This window comes from Bos grunniens, chromosome 20, assembly GCF_055505025.1.
Source record: "Bos grunniens cultivar Pamir isolate PY7600 chromosome 20, Bosgru_T2T1.0, whole genome shotgun sequence".
Lineage (NCBI taxonomy): Eukaryota > Metazoa > Chordata > Mammalia > Artiodactyla > Bovidae > Bos > Bos grunniens.
The window spans coordinates 33,455,150-33,477,197 of NC_141184.1; the positions used below are offsets into that span (position 1 = coordinate 33,455,150).

The window sequence follows — 22,048 nt, forward strand, 5'->3', positions numbered from 1 at the left end:
TATCCATTATTTATTCAATTTTTAGCAAAAGAAACAGATCGTATAATAACACCAAAAAATATTTCTCCTTGTATTGTAGGTATAATAGGAAATAAAGCATTTGCTGACCTTCTGCTGGATTTGGTAACCCTGAACCTTGGAACAAACAACTTTCCTAGTAGTTGGATGAACCTCACTCAACCTGAAGTAAGCTTCAATTTTGTTTGGGTTTCAAGCCTTGAGAATTCTCTTCTTTGATTGATAAGTCAATAATTTTAAAATAACCAGTCCATTCATGGTATCTGACCTTTAGCAGAAAGTGAAGTCATTCAGTCGTGTCCGACTCTTTGTGACCCCATGGACTGTAGCCTACCAGGCTTCTCCATCCGTGGGATTTTCCAGGCAAGAGTACTGGAGTGGATTGCCATTGCCTTTTCCAGGGGATCTTCCCAATCCAGGAGTCAAACCCGGGTCTCTCGCATTGTAGGCAGCCAATAAACTCGAATAAACCAATGAAAGAACTTCAAGTTAAGACATGTAGTATGTTCAGGCACAGTATTTGAAAACAAGTGATGATGCTGACAGTCAGTGAAACTTTACAGAGACTGTGAGGGTCAGCCAATGAGTTAGTATCTATTACTACCAGATGGAGTGATCCTAACAAGTAACAGTAGATGATTCAGGCTTGCTTTCATCATATTCTTCTCCTTAAGAAAACAAGACGGTTAAAGAATATTTCCCTACAAGCTGTCGAGCCCTCCCACATTCATATCATCTTTATTCCACCTCTGTTGGAAAGGTACGAAGTGTACTATGGTCACAAACATTAATTCCTTGTGTGCGTACGTGTGTGCTAAGTCACTTCAATCGTGTCTGACTCTTTGTGACCCCGTGAACTGCAGCCTTCGAGACTCCTCTGTCCATTGGATTCTCCAGGCAAGAATACTGGAGTGGGTTGCCGTGCCCTCCAGGGGATCTTCCCAACCCAGGGATCAGACCCACATCTCTTGCGTCTCCTGTATTGGCAGGCGGTTTCTTTACCACTAGTGCCACCTGGGAAATCCAGTTCCTTGTATAACAGTAAGCAAAACCCACAAATGTCAAGGAAGCAAAAATGGAAACACTCTCTAGGTTCTGTCTGGCATGGATTGCTTCGTAGGACCTGAGGGAGCAAGTCAGCTCTGACCCTATTAACCAAGCTAAAAATTTTACCTCCTTTGCCAGAACCTGTCACTATGAAATGCAAGCAGGTAGAATGTCACAAGAGAATCATACAAATATCCCAATGGCATTTCCTGTTTTCTTCTAGTTGCAGGAGTTAGCATCTTTGTTGGTAACAAACTCGGAGTCCGTGGACTGGCGGAAATTCTTGTTAGTAGTAGCGCTGCCTTGGCCCATCCCCCTGGAGGAGGAGCTTCTGGAGACCCTGCAGAGGTTCAAGGCCCTGGATGCGGAACAGCTGGGCACCGTCACTTACGAACAGTATAAGCAGGTCACTCCTGGCCCCTGGCGGCACTAATCCTATCAGAGTACTTTTGACCTAAGAAGTATATTACTCCCTGATCTCACCATGCCAGGTCTTATGGCCCATGTTTAGGCTCCCAGAGGCAGCACAGGCACTGCCCAGGTCCTAGGCAGAAGTCTGCTCCCACCTACCCCCACTTCACCCCCTGGGAAAGGGAGGGTCTGAAAAAGTCCAAACTTTTGCAGAGCTAAGGGCTCTTAAAGAAATCACAGCAAACATCATTGTCCTCTTCCCAAGTTCTTAACCTTGGCTTTTCATTAGACTCGCCTGCAGAGATTTTAATCAGCCCAATGCCCAATACCCAATACTCTGCGAGTCACAACAACAGTTACAGCTAACACAGACAGGGAAAGGGCAGGTTTTTGGTTTTTTTTCCCTTTGATCATGAGCATGCTGAATGATGAGATGGTTTTTGACAAGTTGACTTTGAAATGTCTGTGGGAAATGCAGGCAGAAATGTCCCACCTGATATGGCAGATGCAGAAGTCAGGCAAATGTTGAAGTTATGAATGGATAAGATCACCCGAGAGAAGTGAGTAAAGTGATGGATAATCCAGTAACATGGTACCTGGCCAATGGATTTGCAGATAGGATATAACTGTGACCCTCACCAGAACAATTTGAAGAGAGTACAGAATCTAGATTGCAGAGGACTGATGGAATAAATTGTTCTTTAGGAAGTGACGATAAGACAGTCGATTCATCTTTTTAGAAGTTTGAGTAAGAAGAGAGTGAGTTAGAATGAAATACCATAACCAAGAAGGGTGTAAATGACTTAATTTGTGTCTGCTAATGGAATTCAAGGTTTCCCTAAAGTGGCGAAGAATCTGCCTACCAATGCAGGAGACACCGGCTTCAATCACTGAATCAGGAAGATCCCCTGGAGAAGGAAATGGCAACCCACTCCAGTATTCTTGCCTGGAAATCCCATGGACAGAGGAGCCTAGCAGGTTACAGTTTATGGGATTGCAAAAGAATGGGATACGGCTGAGCAACTGAACAACAGCAAAGAAATTTATCTTAGTGCCCACCACTTCGCAAAGCTGGTAGACACGAAAGGTTCATAACGTGCTGATTTTGAATCAGGGTGATAATCTCTCAGTGCCTGTATCTCCTGTGTATTTCACCACTGAAAGATCACATCTCTTCCTGCTTCTCTTTTCTTCCTCAATTAATGGATGACGTGCTCATAGACAACCCTGACATTCCCACACTCAGACAGCTGAGCCAGCGGAGACAGCACTGGCACACTGAAGAGGTTCTTCAAGGCTGATGAACAAAGACACATAACTGACCGGGCTGACTTACTTCCCAAGTAGAGCAATCTGTGAATTCTTTCACTGTCCTGGACCTGGACTTACAACTTCTAAAGATGATTTTGTGTAAAAACACAAACAGCAGAGCAAAACTTGTTGGCTTAGGATTTTAACAAGCACGCAGTCACGAAAGTACCAACCTTCACTCTTGGCAGTATGTGCCAGTGAACACAGGATATCCATTTAAACATCTTTTTGCATAAACATGAGTTGAACATAGGTGTTGGTAATTTGTACCAACAAGTGCTGAGTAAAACCAGAAAGCTCCTTCACCAAAGGTGTGAATTTCTTAGAGAAAGTTGACTGCTGCATGAAACAGAAACTCAAATACACATATCAGAACACCACCTGGGTTCTGGGAGCAGTTGATTTCTGAGCTCTTCCCTCGCCCCTGGCCCACCCAGTGCCCACTCCTCAGAAAGCACACGACAAAGACGCCATTGGAGAGGCCTACTTGATTCCCCATGTGACTTACATATTCCCAGCACTTGCCAGATCACACCGCAATACAGAGTTCTTTTATGGGACTGCCAAAACAGCTGCTTCAGCAATGTTATGATTTGTGGAAAATGTCACCTTAGAATAGCCAAATAGTACAATTGCATTGCTGAAATGAAGTTCCCTGGGGGGGGGGGGAAGAGAGAGAGATAGACTCTCTACTCTGCTTTTTATTTTATTTTTTATTTTTTTCTTTTCTTGACTAATTGCACGTTCACCACAACTGCCACCTGAGAATGTGTTGACTTCCCCAGCTTCTAAAATGGAATGAGACACAGGGTTTATGAAGCTGCTCTGACTGTGTACCTGGGCTGAGCCACGCGAGCGTGAAACTGCCTTGCCTCTGCTCCCAGCCCTCAGGCAGCTGTGACACGCTGGCCTCTCGTGTGTGGGTGTCTAGTCACACTCACGCTGAATTCTTTGATGGCGAACTCTCTCGACTCACCTTCTTTCAGTAAGAATGCATGTTATCACAGGTTTAATGAGTCAGATGTTCTAGGATCCAAACAGCACAGCACTTATTCTAAGGAAAAGTAAACCTCAAATTCCTTGGCCATATTTTAGCAAGAGAGTACAAAGGGACATTTCCACATTTCAAGGAGAAATCCCCTGATTATCCAGCAGGGCAGGATGTGGTTGACTAAACCCTGCTTGATCAATTTAAACCCAACCCTACAGTTCACGTGTACCATTTCACACGGCAAAATTTTCTTGGGCAACTTTTTAACATTAACATTAACATTAATGTTAATTAATTAACATTAATTAATTAATTAACATTAACATTAATGTTAATTAACATAAATTAACATAAATTTAACATTAACATTAACTTTTTAACTTTAACATTAACATTAACATTAATGTTAATTAATTAACATTAATTAATTAATTAATTAACATTAACATTAATGTTAATTAACATTAATTAACATAAATTTAACATTAACATTAACATTAAAAGTTGTTCTCTAATTAGGTTCTTTCTTCTCTGGCGCTTGGGCAACTTTTTAACATTAACATTAACATTAACATTAATGTTAATTAATTAACATTAACATTAACATTAATGTTAATTAACAATTAACATAAATTTAACATTAACATTAACATTAACTTTTTAACATTTAACATTAACATTAACATTAATGTTAATTAATTAACATTAATTAATTAATTAACATTAACATTAATGTTAATTAACATTAATTAACATAAATTTAACATTAACATTAACATTAAAAGTTGTTCTCTAATTAGGTTCTTTCTTCTCTGGCGCTCTTGTTGTGTGAAATACTTTGAAACAGCTTCCTAATTTTTAAAATACATCTATTATATTTTTTTTTATGTGACCGAATGAATTCTTGGTTTTAAAAATCAGGGGAAATTCCTATGTGTTGAAACAACTGGATATGTAATTGATGGTAGAGAAATTGGGGATGAAAAGGAATCCTTTTAACATTTCCTCTTTCTTGCTGGTTTTCAGCAATTTGATTATTGTGTCCCTCAGTGTGGTTTTCTTCACATTTATTTTGTTTGGGGCTCACTGAACTTCTTGAATCTGTGGGTTTGTAGTTTTTGTCAAATTTGGAAATTTTTCAGAAGTTTTTTTTCATACTCCCCCCACTACCATTTTCAAAATCCAATCACATGTGTGTCCCAAAGTTGCTGATCCTGAATTCTTTTATTTATTTTTTTCATTATTTTCTCTCTAATTCTATTTTGTATTCATTTCGACTCCTCCATTTTTTCCATTCACTGATCATTTCCTTTGTAGCACCAAATCTGTGATTAATACAATCCAGTGTGTTTTCATTGGAAATATACTTTTATTTCTTGAAGTTTAAGTTGGATCTTTTTTATATCCTTCATTTCTCTCTTCATCATATGCAATTTTTCCCTCTATCTCCTTGAACAAATGAAATTTATTTCAGTTCAGTTCAGTTCAGTTCAGTCACTCAGTCGTGTCCAACTCTTTGCGACCCCATGAATCGCAGCACGCCAGGCCTCCCTGTCCATCACCAACTCCCGGAGTTCACCCAACTCACATCCATCGAGTCAGTGATGCCATCCAGCCATCTCATCCTCTGTTGTCCCCGCCTCCTCCTGCCCCCAATCCCTCCCAGCATCAGAGTCTTTTCCAATGAGTCAGCTCTTCACATGAGGTGGCCAAAGTACTGGAGTTTCAGCTTTAGCATCATTCCTTCCAAAGAAATCCCAGGGCTGATCTTCAGAATGGACTGGTTAGATCTCCTTGCAGTCCAAGGGACTCTCAAGAGTCTTCTCCAACACCACAGTTCAAAGGCATCAATTCTTCGGTGCTCAGCCTTCTTCACAGTCCAACTCTCACATCCATACATGACCACAGGAGAAACATAGCCTTGACTAGACGGACCTTTGTTGGCAAAATAATGTCTCTGCTTTTGAATATGCTATCTAGGTTGGTCATAACTTTTCTTCCAAGGAGCAAGCGTCTTTTAATTTCATGGCTTGCAATCACCATCTGCAGTGATTTTGGATCCCCCCAAAATAAAGTCTGACACTGTTTCCCCATCCATTTCCCATGAAGTGATGGGACCAGATGCCATGATCTTCGTTTTCTGAATGTTGAGCTTTAATCCAACTTTTCACTCTCCTCTTTCACCTTCATCAAGAGACTTTTTAGTTCCTCTTCACTTTCTGCCATAAGGGTGGTGTCATCTGCATATCTGAGGTTATTGATATTTCTCCCCGTGATCTTGATTCCAGCTTGTGCTTCTTCCAGCCCAACGTTTCTTATGATGTACTCTGCATATTTATTTAGAAGACCTAAATGAACATCCTTGTCTGTTCATTCTATCATCTATGTATTGCTGTGTTTGTTCCTATTAATTGATGTTTCTTCTGACTATGGGTTATATTTTCTGGCTTTTTTGAATGCCTTTGTATGGAATGCCACATGTTACAAATTTTATATGGCTGAGCGCCCAATTTTATATGCCTTTAAATATTATTGGGCATGCAATAATGTTATATGCAATCAGTTTTATCCTTTCAAGGTTACATTAAGATTGGTAAGGGTGGGTCCAAAACAGCCTTTTATCATAGGGCTAATTGGGCCCTGGTTTCCCAGGTGGCTCAGCAGTAAAGAATCTGCCTGCCAATGTAGGAGGCACAGGTTTGATCCCTGGGTTGGGAAGATCCCCTGGAGGATGATATGGCTACTCACTCCAGTATTCTTGCCTGGAGAATCCCATCAACAGAGTAGCCTGGCAGGCTATATAGTCCATGGGGTCACAAAAGAGTCAGACACAACTGAACCACTAGATAACAACATTCTGGGCCCACTACTCAGGCAGTATCCTCCTGGGGACACTACTCAATACCTTATGCATCAGAAGGTCCTTCCCTGCCTGGTGGTCACATTTTCCCTGGTGGTAATATAGTCCCAGCCCTATGTAAGTTTTAGGAATTGTTAAACTTACTCCCTTCCTGTGATTCTTTCTCCCACTTCTAGTATTTTCCATACACATCTGCACAAGTCAGCTCTCAGCCAAGACTTGAGGAGATCTTTCTGCACATCTCTAGGGCTCACCTTCTCTTTCTGTGCACCTCTAGTGTTTTTCCCTGAAAATTCTATTAATAGTCATCATAGTGGTTAGTGTTGTTAGTGGCTAGTCATCTCCGACTCTGCAATCCCATGGACTGTAGCCTGCCAGGCTACTGTGCCCATGGAATTCTCCAGGCAAGAATACTGGAATGGGTTGCCATTTCCTTCTCCAGGGGATCTTCCCAACCTAGGAATGGAACCCAGGTCTCCTACACTGCAGGCAGATTCTTTACCAACTGAGCTACCAGTGAAGCTGCCCTTCCCTCAAATCCAAGTCTATCTTCTCAGCCCAGCAGGACATCCCAGTTCGATTTGGATGCCTCCCCTGGCTCTGTAGACTGAACCATAGTTGGGCTCCTCATTGTTCTCCTTATTTCAGGAATCACCATCCTGTGTTGCCTGTTGTTTAATGTCTGAAATAATTGTTATATATATATATATAAACACATATATTTCATTTTTCTTAATTTTTTAGGCAGGAGGTAATTCTGAGCTTTGTCACTCCATCCTGTCCCAAAGCATGAATGTTAACTGTGCTCCTCATCTCTCTATTCTCCATGGAGTGGTGAAGTAAAGGCGAAAGTGTTAGTTATTCAGTCATGTCTGACTTTTTTTGACCCCATGAACTGTAACCCACCAGGCTCCTCTGTCCATGGAATTCTCCAAGCAAGAATACTGAAGTGGGTTGTCATGCCCTTCTCCAGGGGATCTTCCTGACCCAGGGATTGAACTCAGGTCTCCCACATTACAGGCAGTTCCTTTACCATCTAAGCCACCAGGGAAGCCCCCATGGAGTGATACTTACTGTCAACAGTTTAGCCACTGGGCAAAGCAAAGCACTTACATTCAAACCTTGAGCCCATGATGGACCCTAGCTTCTCCTGGATCTTCTCCCTCACACGCTTATGCATGGCCAGAATCTCCCACCCAGCACTCTTCTGTTCTAAATGAAAACCCAGTCTCCACCTCTGGAGGCTGCATCCTCTTATAAGCTACCCAGCACCACTCCAGCCTTCTCTCCCAGCACAGGTAATTCTCGGAAGGAAAGAAGGCACAAAGCATAGGCCAGAGTCAGATTAGACCTGCCAATGGTTCTTGGCAGTAGGCAGTGCCAAGGGTAGGTTGTCAGTGTGGAAGACAGCAAGGGAGCAAGACCTAGGAACAAAAGGAAGTATTTGCCATATGGAAGCTTGGCAAGACACATTCTTTGAACCCAAGGAAGTAATACCTGATGTTCAATAGCAAATATGAATGAGGCAACCCAAAACATACTGAATGCCCAAATGTGTGATATAAACAAGTCAAACTGGAGTTCAGAGGAGAGAACAAAGATGAGAGGACCTCTCTGAGGAGGTGTAATTTAAGCTGGGTCTGGAGAGATAAGCAGGTTGACATTGGTGGACAGGTAATCACCTGGAGGAGGAATGATGTGAGCAAAACAGCAAGAAAAGGAAATGGTTCTGAGTAGAGGCTGACATGACAAGAATCACGTTTAGGGAAAATTGATAGTCGAATGGTCTAAGTTGAAACAAAGAGAGAGACTGGAAATGAAGACAGCTCAAAGGCTGCTGGAGCAGCTCATGATGGAGGCAACAGGGCTCTACACCAGCATGGGAGCAGTGGGGTAGGGGAAAGGGGGAGAGGGGCAAGGCATGCCCAGACAGCAATCAAGGGATTTGGTAATTAGTGTCAGACATGGGCTGAGGACAAGTGCTGTCTTTTCAAAATCGGTCCTTGAGCTCTTGAGTCAGTCAGTCACTCAGCCAAGATTTCCAACACCAACAACCTGCCCCAGCAGGACACTAGGCTCCAAGACATATACAAACATGGACAGGACACTTGCAGTGTGACGGAGGACACAGACACCAGCAGAGTGTGCTTAGTTGCTCAGTCATGTCCAACTTTTTGCAACCCCATGAACTGTAGCTTGCCGGGCTCCTCTGTTCATAGGATTCTCCAGGCAAGAATACTGGAGTGGGTTGCCATGCCCTCCTCCAGGGAATCTTCCCCAGCCAGGGGTCGAACTCAGGTCTCCTGATTGCAGGTGAATTCTTTATTGTCTGAGCCACGATACTGCTGTGCCATCCACATCCAGGGTGAGGACCTCCAAGCTTCACTGCACACTCCAATAGTTACAGCATAGTCAAAGTGCAGCTGGTGCCCTGGCCTGTGGGTTTTCATTTATAAATCATTCCTGTGTACTGCTGCACTAATGCATTCTATACATTATCAATTTTTTAAAAAATTATTACAAAAGAATGAGATCTCATACACATGAATGGAATTTCTAGAATTTGCTTCAGCACCCCCATGGTTTCTGCACCTTACTTTGTGGACCTCTGCTCTAGACATCTTGCAAAGATCAATTCAACCTCTGTGGCTCTGAAAGCAACAATTATATCTCAGCATAACTTTAATGATTCTTATTTTTGTTTTTTGTGTAGGCTGGCCTGTGGTTTACAGGAGATGAAGATATCAAAATTCCAGAAAATCCTCTTGAACCCCTGCCATTCAATAGGCAGGAGCATCTTATAGAGGTAATTACTGAGGTCTTTTTTAAAATGTGTATGTGGCACCATATCACAGTAACATTGATCAATTTCTTGTGTAATTAGTCTTAGACTCCATCCCCATCCCCTGTTCCTTTAATGTATTCCCAAAGTGTAGAGTTTAATATTCACCCAGGTGGCACTAGTGACTAAGAATCTGCCTGCCAATGCAGGAGACACAAGAGACTCAGGTTCAATCACTGGGTCAGGAAGATCCCCTGTAGAAGGAAATGCCCAACCCACTCCAGTATTCTTGCCTGGAAAATTCCATGGACAGAGGAGCCTGGTGGGCTACAGTCCATGGGGTCCCAAAGAGTCAAACAAGACCAAGCAACTGAGTATGAGGCTGCAGTACAGAGAAGTCTGGAGAGGAGGCAGGGGTCAAATCTTAAACAGTCCTCCTGTTAACTCCCTGTGTGATCTTGGACAATATCCTTAAGCTCTCTGGGCTTCACTTTTCTCATCTAGCAAATCAGCTGTTACTGAGCATATTCTTCACTAAAGGTCCTTACAATTGTAAAAGCTTTGGATAAGAACTGCCTTTTACCCATATGTGCCTTCGTTCATTTCTCTTTGATTTTGACTAACTCATGTAACATTCCAAGAGTTTGCATACCCATCAGATTATTATTATCATCAAAACTATCATCATCATTATTGGGTTGGCCAAAAAATTCATTTGGGCTTTTCATATCATGTTATGGAAAATCCTAAATGAACACTTTGGCCGTTACCTTCTATCATTAACTTCTATCCCTGAGGCCACAATAGTATATAAGATCTTAAAATCTGAAAACTATTCTGACTTCAGTATAAATGTTAAAAATATGAAACTATATCCAACACAATGAAGTTTGATAAGATATGAGAAACATTGAACGGTAGATTTAGACATGACAGCAAGCTATGTTTATTGATTAATCAATTCAGCCAGCCATTAGTGTAAAATTACAATGCAAAATTGAACACAACTTGTTGTAACATGAAAATTAGCAATTCTCTTCCATTGGATGCATATTTCAAGCATCTCTGCTAGATGCTAGCAGGAAAGCAGGTGAAAGAAAGGGGTCAGTTACCAAAAAAGTTCAAAACATGAGGCTGGCAGTTGTGGGGCAGCTTTTTGTTTTGGTTGTTGTTGATTGTTTTATAACCCAAGGACTGAGTTCAATTCTCCTGTAAAGCTTTGGAAAGCATATCTATATAGAAATAGGTTCTTCATTCCATGGGAAGAGGCCAGTAGTCTGAATAGGATGTCAACTACAAAGCACTTTCCTTTTCTGCGAGAAGTTGTTAGAAATGTCCATCACAGCAGAGCCTTTCAGTTGCTCATGGAGCTGCTGAAAGCAGGAGGCAGCCTATGCTGGTCAGCCCTAAGGACTGCAAGGCAGGGAAGCCAGAGAGGCCTCTGGGTGCCAAGGAGGAGTATGGCTCCCATCTGCTGCTGCCCAAACTGCTGGAACAAAGTGTGCGGGGGAGGGTAGAGGCAGAACCACAAAGTCTGAGAAAGATGTGCTCTATGGGGAAGATTCATTAGAAAAGACCCTGATGCTGGAAAAGATTGTGGGCAGGAGGAAAAAGTGGCAAAGAGGATGAGATGGTTAAAGAGCATCACTGACTCAATGGAGAGTGAGTCTGAGCAAACTTGGTGAAGGACAGGAAGCCTGACATGCTGCAGTCCATGGAGTCGCAAAGAATCGGACATGACTTGGCAGCTGAACAATAATGGGGCAAAGGATGGCTGACAGATGTGTGTGAGAGTGTGTGTGTAGTGTCCAGAGGGCAGAAGGGAGTGGAATTTTCCATGCCTCTCTGTCCCACAGACTTGATGCTCAACATTACATAAATCTCAACACCCTTCAACTGGGACTAGAAGCACAGATGCCATGGCTGACAAGCTGTGAGGTCTTGATGGAGTTACCTAACCTCTCTGTGCCGTGGTTTTATTTTCATCCTTTGCTGCTGGGGTTGTTGTACAGCATGAGTTCATATATGTGGCCCTTTTAGAACAGTGATCAGCACACAGTAGGCCCTATGTAAGTGTCAACTAAACAGAAGCTAACCATGCTAACCCTACCTGGTGAAACAACCCTTAATGGTTAACATCCTAAAGAAGTTGCACAAAGGGAAAACATAAAACAAAATAATAAGTTTACTTTTTGGCCATTATTAGAATAGTAAAGACCAAATTGGGGGAAAACACCCCATAAATAGGAATTCTAAGGGTCAGGAACCCTGGGCTATGTTCCAATTCTGCCAGGAATCACCGTAGGACCTTGAACTGGAGGTTCTTTCACCTGCCAGGGCTTCTGCATGGTCTTAAGAGGGCTTAAGAAGAGGGCTTAAGTCTAGGGCCACACCCAGCTCTCCTGCTTGTCACCTGTATTCTCTATGATCCAGGACTGGCAGGGCTCCTGGATACAGGTCATTGTCACTGTCCATGAGTTCTGATGAGTCCCAGGCACTGGGTGAAAGGTCTCTTTACATCCAAAAAAGGACCCCTGAGACACGTGTGTGTTGCAGTCACATCATTGTCTCCTCACAGTGACTGCACTTCCTTATAACTGATGAGGCTCAGCCACGTCCTGGCTTCCCAGCTGGCCACACAATACCAAGTGTTGTAAAAAATTTACAGGAGTATCCTGAGAAAAGGCAGTTTAATTCATCATGCTCAGATTCACACATTTTTTGGTCATAATCTCTTCTCCACATCTTCCGACATGACAAGCTGATGATCTCACTGAAGTTGATGGCTCACCACAGTGATCTCAAGATCTTGTTTTTGCTGACTGTATACAGCTTCTCCATCTTCAGCTACAAAGAATGTAATCAATCTGGTTTTGGTATTGCCCATCAGATGATGTCCATGTGTAGAGCTGTCTCTTGGATTGTTGAAAGAGGGTGTTTGCTATGACCAGTGCATTCTTTTGGCAAAACTCTGTTAGCCTTTGGCCTACTTCATTTTGTACTCCAAGGCCAAACTTACCTGTTACTCCAAGTATCTCTTGACTTTCTATTTTTGTATTCCAATCCCCTCTGATGAAAAAGACATCTTTTTTTGGTGTTAGTTCTAGAAGGTCTTGTAGATCTTCATAGAATCCAGTTAACTTCAGCTTCTTCAGCATCAGTGGTTGGGGCATAGACTTGGATTACTGTGATGTTGAATGGTTTGCCTTGGAAATGAACCGAGATCATTCTGTCATTTTTGAGATTGCACCCAAGTACTACATTAGGAACTCTTTTGTTGATTATGAGGGCAGCTCCATTTCTTCTAAGGGATTCTTGCCCACAGTAGTATATATAATGATCATCTGAATTAAATCCATCCATTCCCATCCATTTTAGTTCACTGACTCCTAAAATGTCGATGTTCACTCTTGCCATCTCTGTTTGACCACTTCCAGTTTACCTTGGAATTTACAATTGACCTGACATTCCAGTTTCCTATGCAGTATCGTACTTTACAGCATCACTTTTTTTTCACCACCTAACACATCCACAACTGGGCGTCATTTCCACTTTGGTCCAGCCTCTTCATTCTTTCTGAAGCTATTTCTCCTCTCTTCCCAGGAGCATGTTGGACACCTACCGACCTGGCGGGGGTGTTCATTTTCTGGTGTCATTTCTTTTGCCTTTTCCTACTGTTTATGGGGTTCAGAAATACTGAAGTAGTCTTCCATTTCCCCCTGCAGCGGACCTTGGACTATTATCGTTTGTTGAAGCCAGACTTGTGTTTTGAAATACTATTTGCTGACAAATCCCAAGAGTCTATTTCAACCCCAAACCTCTCTCCCAAACATGAGACTCCTAAACAGAGCTGCTTATTGGACCTCTGCACTTGGATGTTCTAGCAGACATTTCCAACTTCCCGCATCCGAGTCTGCGTCCCTGACCCCCCATCTCCCCACCCTGCTGCCCTGCCCTCACCCAGAGCCCTCGCCCTCTTGGTCAGTGGACATTCTGACCTTTCTATTGGGCAGCCCAAAACCCTAGAGTCATCCCCAGTTCTTTTCCTTTTTTTTTCTTCAAACTCTCACATCCAATCCTTTAGGAAGCCTAGGTAGTTCTACCATCAAAACACAGGGTTGATTGGTTCCAGGACTGGCTGCTGCAGAATTATCTTGTAGGACTGAGAACTGCAACTCCAAGAGGCTGCCTATTCCCTGCCACATGGCCTTTTTACAGTTTGAGATTTGCTTCTTCGCCAACAGGAGAGCATCTCACTGGCTTCAAATCCCTAATCTCTGCCTTAAGACCTTCCTTAAAAACAGTCCTTTTTAAAACACCTCACATGATTAAATCAGGGCCCAAGTTTGGGGTCTCTTTTGATTAACTCAAAACCCATTGATTAAGTACCTTAATTGTCTGCAGAATCTCCTTGCCTTTACTCCTGGGAATGACTTTCTCATCAAATTTAAAATCCCTCACACTCAAGGGGAAGGGGTTATACAAGATATGTATTCAATGTACTTATGTATTCATGTGTATGTACATATGTATGTACATATGCTAAAGCTGAAACTCCAGTACTTTGGCCACCTCATGCGAAGAGTTGACTCATTGGAAAAGACTCTGATGCTGGGAGGGATTGGGGGCAAGAGGAGAAGGAGACGACAGAGGATGAGATGGCTGGATGGCATCACTGACTCGATGGACGTGAGTCTTGAGTGAACTCCGGGAGTTGGTGATGGACAGGGAGGCCTGGCGTGCTGCGATTCATGGGGTCACAAAGAGTCGGACACGACTGAGTGACTGATCTGATCTGACCTGATGTATTCAATGTATATGTATTCACATGTACATATATATATGTACTCCAGGGGGCGGGAAACTTCAAAGCCTTCTTAGAATTCTTCCCATAACAACATTTTAAATGATCTTAAGAATATAGCAGGCCTTACCTTTTTTACATGTCTCATCCACTGATTTAAAATCAAGCCTGTGTAATTAGAGAAGGAGTTCACATATCAGTTCACTTTATTTTTTCACATCTTCCTTCAATATATCATATTCAGCCTCTTTGTTAATAGAAATAATGTGTTGCACCTACATAGCATTTTCAAGAGCATTTCAGTGGAAATAATACTAAACGTCAAGGATTCATATGAAAGAGATGGAAGATAAGCATGAAAGGACAATGCCATGGTTATCTATTGGTGTCAACGCCCTTCTACCCCATGTCCTGCTGGAAATCCCTGAGGAATCCCAGTGACAAGTGGGAGGAGGAAATAAATACAAGGTCCTGAACCAACCCAAAAGCTGGATCATGACTCTTGAAAAATCTAAGGCTGCCTGACCATCTGAGCCTGGCTCTGTGCCTGATTACAGCAAATACTCAGTAAACTTTTGATTAAGGTAGGACTGAATGATTGAGCTTACAGAGCCCATTGACCTCAAAAATTCTTTTCTGCTTCATAGCATAACTTTATGCTATGAAGTTTAGTTTGTGCTATGCTTTAGACTTTAGTGTTTTCCTATTAAAGTTATTTTTATTTAAATTTGCATTAGATTTGTCAAATATCAGGAATTTATTTTTCCAATTTGTCATGGATGTCTAATTGAATTTGCTAATAGTTGTAAGGATTGCTAGTAATAAAGAATGACATGATGTGTAAAACAGATAGCTAGTGGGTAGCTGCTGTGTAGTATAGGGAGCTCAGCTTGGTGCTCTGTGATGACCTAGAGGAGTGGGATGGAGGGGTCAGAGGGAGGCTCAAGAGAGAGGGCATACAGCTGACACACATTGTACAGAAGAAACAACACAAAGTTGTAAAGCAATTATACTCCAATTAAAAAACTTTTTTTAAAGAATGACATGCTATCTCTAGATCTAGATACTTGCTTCTCAAAATGTAGGTCAGAACTAGCAGTTTCGGAATCACCCAGGAGCTTGCTAAACATGAAGAAACTTAGGCCATCTACTAAGCATCCAGAAAAGAAAGAAAGAAAATGTGAAAGTCGCTCAGTTGTGTCCAACTCTTTGCAACCCAGGCCAGAATACTCGAGTGGGTAGCCTTTCCCTTCTCCAGAGGATCTTCCCAATCCAGGAATCAAACCCAGGTCTCCCACATTGCAGGCAGATTCTTTCCCAGCTGTGCCACAAGGGAAGCCCAAGAATACTGGAGTGGGTATACCCTTTCTCCAGGGTATCTTCCCGACCCAGGAATCAAATGGGGGTCTCCCACAAACATCCAGAACCATCTACTTAATTAGAGGCTACATTTTTAAAAGGTTACTAAACACACATGTTTGAGAAGAGCCAGTCGCCTCCCGGAACAGAAGTCCCTAGGTATTTAGGTGTGGCCTGTATGTCCCAAGGTTTGGCCTGGGCTTTGCCGGGCCCCAGAGGATGATATTAGATCCCCAAGCACCAACTCTTCATGCTGTCAAATGCATGAGACAATGCGTCTAGAACTGACTGGAAGCTCAGTCATTCAGGTTGTGGGAGAGACTTGCTGAAAAAGCTGGTATTCAGTGATGAGCACACTCTTCCTCTAGGATGGACAGACGGGTCCTTGCTCTCTTTTTCTACCTAATATGCACCACTTTAATTAGCACATGCATCTTATCTGTCTCTTCAAGCCCATGTACTGTAGCTCACAGGGCTCCTCTATCCATGGGATTCTCCAGGCAAGAATAGTGGAGTGGGTTGCCATTTCCTACTCCAGGGGATCTTCCTGACCAGGGATCAAAGCTGCATCTCTTGTGTCTCCTGTATATATATATATATATATATATATATATATATATATATATGTACGTGTATACACATACACATGGATATTGTCTTCCTCTTTCTGACTTACTTCGTTCTGTCTAATAGGCTCCAGGTTCACCTACCTCATTAGAACATCAGAATTTTTAGAGCCCTACTTTTTTTTTTAATATTTAGCTTACTTTTCAGTTAATACCATTCATTACATGTTAGTTTTAGTAATTCAGTCCTCAGAAAATGACCTTATTCCAACACCCCTGGAGAGATTCTTCATTGCCCGTGCATCCACTTTCTACCCGATGGTTTGCGTTCTCTCTCTGGCTGAAATTCTTTTTTGTGTGACAGTTTTTCTTTAGGTTGTTTGCTAACTGCGAGAAGGATCCACCCCAGCTTGACTACACGCAGATGCTGCTTTATTTTGCTTGCCATCCAGACAGTACAGAAGGGGTCTACAGGGCCCTCAGCGTAGCCATTGGGACTCACGTCTTCCAGCCAATTGAAATGCCTCATCCTGTTGCAGAAAAGGTAATTGTGTTCCAGAAATGGACTAGCGCTGGGGTCTGGAGGGGATCCCAGAAGATTCTGAACTTTTCCTCACACAATGCTTTACTAGGTCTTCAATAGACTTGGCCTTACTCAGTTGGATTAAGAACTTGGGGCCAACACTCCAAAAAAAATGCTTTGGTAGTAAAATCCAAAATTTGCTCAAAGTTTCTCGGTGGAACCAAAATTGCTCTGTCGGGGACAGTCTTTATTTTGCATGAAGTGCTAATCCTGATAAATGAGAATGAACTGGGTATTCATCCAGGCTGTTTGTCACACCGTGTGGAAATTCTATGTAAAACAAGTTCAACCTTCGAACATATACCACAGGTTTGTAACACTTGATAGGGTTTCAGGCCCAAACTTGGCCACCTAAGGTGCATAGGCAATCCTTGTGTCACCTGCCTCCAAGGACAGAAAGCCTTAATGTCCAATAAAACCTCACATCCCACCGTAGATTTATAAAGGGTTAACATTCCCTGGCTTTGTTGGGGGGCAGGGCGGATAGAAAAGTCTCAGAACAGGGTACTGACTTATGAGGTGCCCACTGCTCTGACTTTTTAGTCTGCATCAGACCTTGTGAGGGGAGCTGTGGCCCTCATGGTGGAACGCTTTCCTCTGTTCTTCTTTGTGGATACGGAGGGCAGAGGGATACTATGCGTCCAGACTCCTCAGATATCCCAGCCGCAGTTCTTTTCCTTTCATACAAAAAATATGCTGGGTTCTCTGAGTAAAAATGGGAAGCTCCTGTGATAGCTTTCACATCCCAAAAGACATAGATAGACCCTCTCATCTCCAAATGTCAGCCCTGGGCAGATGGCCAGGAGGAACTCCTCCCCTTCTATCAGGACCAGGGCGAGGCTGGACTATTGTCTAGGAAGCTGACAGCTCAGGGCTCTTCACCCCAGTGCTCTGTCAATGCAGCATTAACACTGACTCAACAACACAAAGCTCAGCAACAAGTTATTGTTATTCCCACTCGGGAATGCTGTCTTCCTAGACCATAGGAGGGCCGCTTACATTTTCCCACATGGATGACAAGCCAGATGCTGTCTGCCTTTACTTGGAACTGCTTTTGCCGCTTTCCCAGGGCTTCCCAGGTGACGCTAGTGATACAGACCCTGCCTGCCAATAGAAGAGACAGAGATGCTACGGGTTTGATCCCTGGGTTGAGGGGGTTGGAGGGGGAAATGGCAAGCCACTCCAGTATTTTTGTCTGCGAAATCCCATAGACAGAGGAGCCTGGCAGGCTACAGTCCATGGGGTCGCAAAGAGTTGGACACGACTGAAATGACTTAGCACGCACACACGCAGGGGTGTTTCTGCATTTCGGTATGGATTGCGCCTCCTTCACCCATCTCTGGCATGGATCATGACCTACCTTGAGATCTCTATGAAATGTCTGTCCTCTAGGAGGCCTTCCCTGACTTGGAGTGGTGGCAGCACCCTGCCTGCGTTCCCATAGCTCCCTGCGCTTCCCGCCTCACAGTAACCCTCACAGATAACTGCTTTACATGGTCAGCTTCCATTCTGGGCTTTGGGCCCCCGGTGGTCAGGGAAGGGCCATCTGTCTTGTTCTGCATCCTCAAACCTGCATTCCTGAACCTGAATTACTGCTATGGAGCTCAGTAAACACATTTCATTGAGTGGAACAATTAACTCACGATTAGCTTTGTAAATTGTACCCTTTGTGTAGTCCTGTGATCTGCAAGGGTTACACATCCAGTTGCCCATACCCATACAGGGCTTCCCTGTTGGCTCAGACTGTAAAGAATTTCCCTGCAATGCAGGAGACCCGGGTTCAATTCCTAGGTCAGGAAAGTCCCCTGGGGAAGGAAATGGCTACCCACTCTTCTTGCCTGGAAGATCTCATGGACAGAGGACACAACTGAGTGACTGACACTTTCACTTTCACCATACAAGAAAGAATGGGAAGACGAGGGAATGATGGCCCGAACACGGAGGGAACACAGGATAAAAGACAGATTAGCATGGGGCCTTACTGATCCAAAGAGAGGTCTGCGCCTTCTTTTTTGCCCCCTCTGTGTCTTTGCTCTTGCTGTTCCCTCCACCTGGAGCACCTGCCGGCTCATCTCGAAAGGCTCAAGGCCTCTCCAGTATCCAAGGCCTATTTCCTACACCAGCTCATTCATGAAGCTCCCCCGACACACTGAGCACTCCCTCACCTGGGCCCCATTTATATTCAGATCCCTTCTGGCAAGACAGAACCATGCCACACACCCAGGCATTTACTCAATTACTTATCCAGCACCTTGGTGACTTTGGAACTACCCTTGACCTGGGGATAAAGCAAGTAAAGTGAAGGCTAAATCAAATGGTGATGAATGCCACAGATGAAAAAGAAGATAGGGAAAAATGCAGGAGTCTGGGAAGGAGTTGCAGTGTTAAATAGGGTCTTCACAGAAGGTGTCTCTGTGCAAAGACCTATAGGCAAAGGCCCAGAGAGGTGAGCAAGAGAGCCAGGCAGGTAGACCTCTGGAGGAAGAGCATTTAAATGAAGACTGCAGTGGATGCAAAAGACCTCAGTGGGGCCATGCCTGGTGCATCCCAAAGAACCGCAAGTCAGCACTTGCAGAGCACTGAGCTGGAGGAGAGCAGCAGGAAAGGACAGTGATGAGGAGAGGACTCTGAGGCCCCTGGAGGGACCTTGGCTTTGGCTGTGCCAAGAGATGAGATAAGAAGGCACTGGAGCAGCGTCATTTCATTTAAAATGGATGCCCATATAGAACAGACTGTAGGGAGCACAGGAGGGAAGCAGGGCTAGTAATGCAAGCAGGGGGTGGTTTATCTAGTGACTCCTACTGCTGTTATTTCTACTGTGCACTGGAGACAACTTGTTACCCCTCTTTGCGTCCTCTGAAGTAGCAAGTGCTCAGCAATGCACATAACAAGTTCTCCATGAGTGTTGGTAAAAGGGAAGAAAGAGAGGAAGAGAGAAGGAAGGGGTGGACTCCCGTCTCTGAGGCAGAAGAGGAGAGCAGACATTCAAGTGGCAGAAGTAATAGCAGATTCGGAGGCTGTACTGCTGCTGCTAAGTCGCGTCAGTCGTGTCCGACTCTGTGCGACCCCATAGACGGCAGCCCACCAGGCTCCTCTGTCTCTGGGATTCTCCAGGCAAGAATACTGGAGTGGGTTGCCATTTCCTTCTCCCAGAGGCTACACTGAGTCACCAGAAAAACCAGGAAAAGGCAGCCTGTGCTAGAACGGTTGCCATAGCAACAGACAGCTGTCTGAATGGGTAGCACCCAGGCCAGCTAGCACCAGCACCGTAAGAGTCTGCATCCCTTCTGGCCTTGACCCCGGAGCTAGTGCTCGCCCAGGAAGCAGCTCCCTGGGTTACTTCTCTTAAGAACTCTTTTAAAGTCCAAGGACACTGTGCGAGAATTCTCCCACAACCACTGCACAGCAGCGAAGAAACCAGGGTGCGGGCAGGTCTGTCACATGCCACACACACAAGCCTGCTCCTGGCTGGGAGTGAAGCATAGGAGCTTTTGGTGTACAGGAGCCACCGCCTCCCCGATTCTTGCCTCCTCCTAGCTCTCACCATCCTGCCTCCAATTATCCTGCTGCCTCTCTGTGCCCTTTCCAACTGTGTTCTGGTTTCCTGGGCAACCTGATCCCAGGAAGTTAAAATGAGCCTGCTCAGAAACAATGCCTCTAACAGGTTAACAGGTCTGTGTTTACTCCCAAGACATTTAATCAGATCTCGATTTTTGCTTTCCAAATAAACAACTGGAAATCTCCCCGATGTTTCATTCTTCCTCACTGTATTCTTCCTTACACACTGGTTTATTCAGTGTGGCACAGACCTCCTGTTTAAATCCACAGCTTCTTTGGGTAGTTTAAAAGAAGCTCGAGAGCCAAGCACTCATGAGCAGGCACTAGTCAATGTGAAACATCAAAGAAGTTGATGTTTGTTCATCCTGGCCTGTGGGATTTGGGGTTATGATATTGTAATTTAGTAAATTAGAAGCTTGAACTGCCCATGTTTTGAGAGTCTTATTAAAGCATCTTGACAGGTGGGTTGAGGCCTTGGGGTTCAAATAACTTAAATGATCCTCCCATTCTGTTCTTTGATGCTTTGTTGACATTAGTCTGGAGGACTGACCTTCTGTTCTGCCTCTGAGATGTGGGGAACTAAACAGATTGAATGGTAGAAATGCACACTCAGGCACCATTCCAAGGACATGTTGCTGGGAGTCCTCAAGGGCTGCCTCTGAGAGTGTGACAAAGTGCTTGCCAGCCCCACAGTCTGCCTGCTGCTTAGACAATAATGTGACTCACACAGAGTTTTGATGCCTCTAATAATTGCTCATTCAGAAGCCCTGGCTTTTCTCCAAACCGGCATGTCTGGTTTTGTTCACCCATCCATATCCACAATCGCAGTCTGTTGGAGAGCGCCTCCTCCCGTGCACACCCTGCAGCCCCGCCAGGAGACTGAGCTGGCTCCTTGGGTTCTGATCTTGGCCTCCCTTCACTCCCTCCCTTCCCACCGAATCACTAAATCTATTCTGTCCAACCCCTTAAAGAGCAAAACTAGCAAATGCTTATAAAATATCCTCTGACCTAATAAGACCTAATGACATAATGCCATTTGAATGACATTCTTCATTCAGATGTTTAATTTATTATTTTTTGGCTAAAATTTTAAAAAATCCATTTATCCCATGATGACAATATCAAGGGTTTGAGACTTTGGGCCCTCTCTAGTTCCAGAAATGATGAAGAGAGACCAGGTTCTTGCTCTTTAATTTTGGTATCGCCTGCTCATCCATCCCAGTTCATCATGTGCTCACCTACAGTTTCTGTCTGAATAGAAATTCATTCATTCTTCATACTATCAACAAGACATTCTATGTCTCAACACTGTTCTTTTCACCACACTCAATGTTTTGTCTCTCCAGGGGATTATTGACGGGAAGCCAGTGTGATGATTCCCAAGCTTCCTGCTGCTGCTGCCGCTGCTAAGTCACTTCAGTTGTGTCCAACTCTGTGTGACCCCATAGACGGCAGCCCACCAGGCTCCCCTGTCCCTGGGATTCTCCAGGCAAGAATACTGGAGTGGGTTGCCATTTCTTACTCCAATGCATGAAAGTGAAAAGTGAAAGTGAAAAGTGAAAGTGAAGTTGCTCAGTTGTGTCCGACTCCTAGCGACCCCATGGACTGCAGCTCACCAGGCTCCTCTGTCCATGGGATTTTCCAGGCAAGAGTGCTGGAGTGGGGTGCCATTGCCTACTTCGCCCAAGCTTCCTAGGTAGAGACAAAAAAGTCAGTTTCACATTTCTGCCAAGTAAATCAATATTGCAGTTGCTTAAA

At 43.9% G+C, this 22,048-nt stretch overlaps 1 protein-coding gene across 3 annotated transcripts in view; it reads left to right on the forward strand.

Annotated features, from left to right (window-relative positions):
* SPEF2 (sperm flagellar and cilia associated 2) overlaps positions 1–22,048 on the forward strand; it is a 208,077-nt gene that overhangs the window by 175,617 nt on the left and 10,412 nt on the right. For 2 of the 3 annotated variants that reach the window (XM_086361399.1, XM_086361400.1), the window contains exons 30-33: positions 80–186; positions 1,289–1,471; positions 9,352–9,444; positions 16,514–16,693. In XM_086361399.1, coding sequence (XP_086217525.1) covers positions 80–186; positions 1,289–1,471; positions 9,352–9,444; positions 16,514–16,693 — 563 coding nt within the window. Of the gene's footprint in view, positions 1–79; positions 187–1,288; positions 1,472–9,351; positions 9,445–16,513; positions 16,694–22,048 lie in introns of those variants that run through there. The other variant, XR_015148649.1, reaches the window with a different exon arrangement.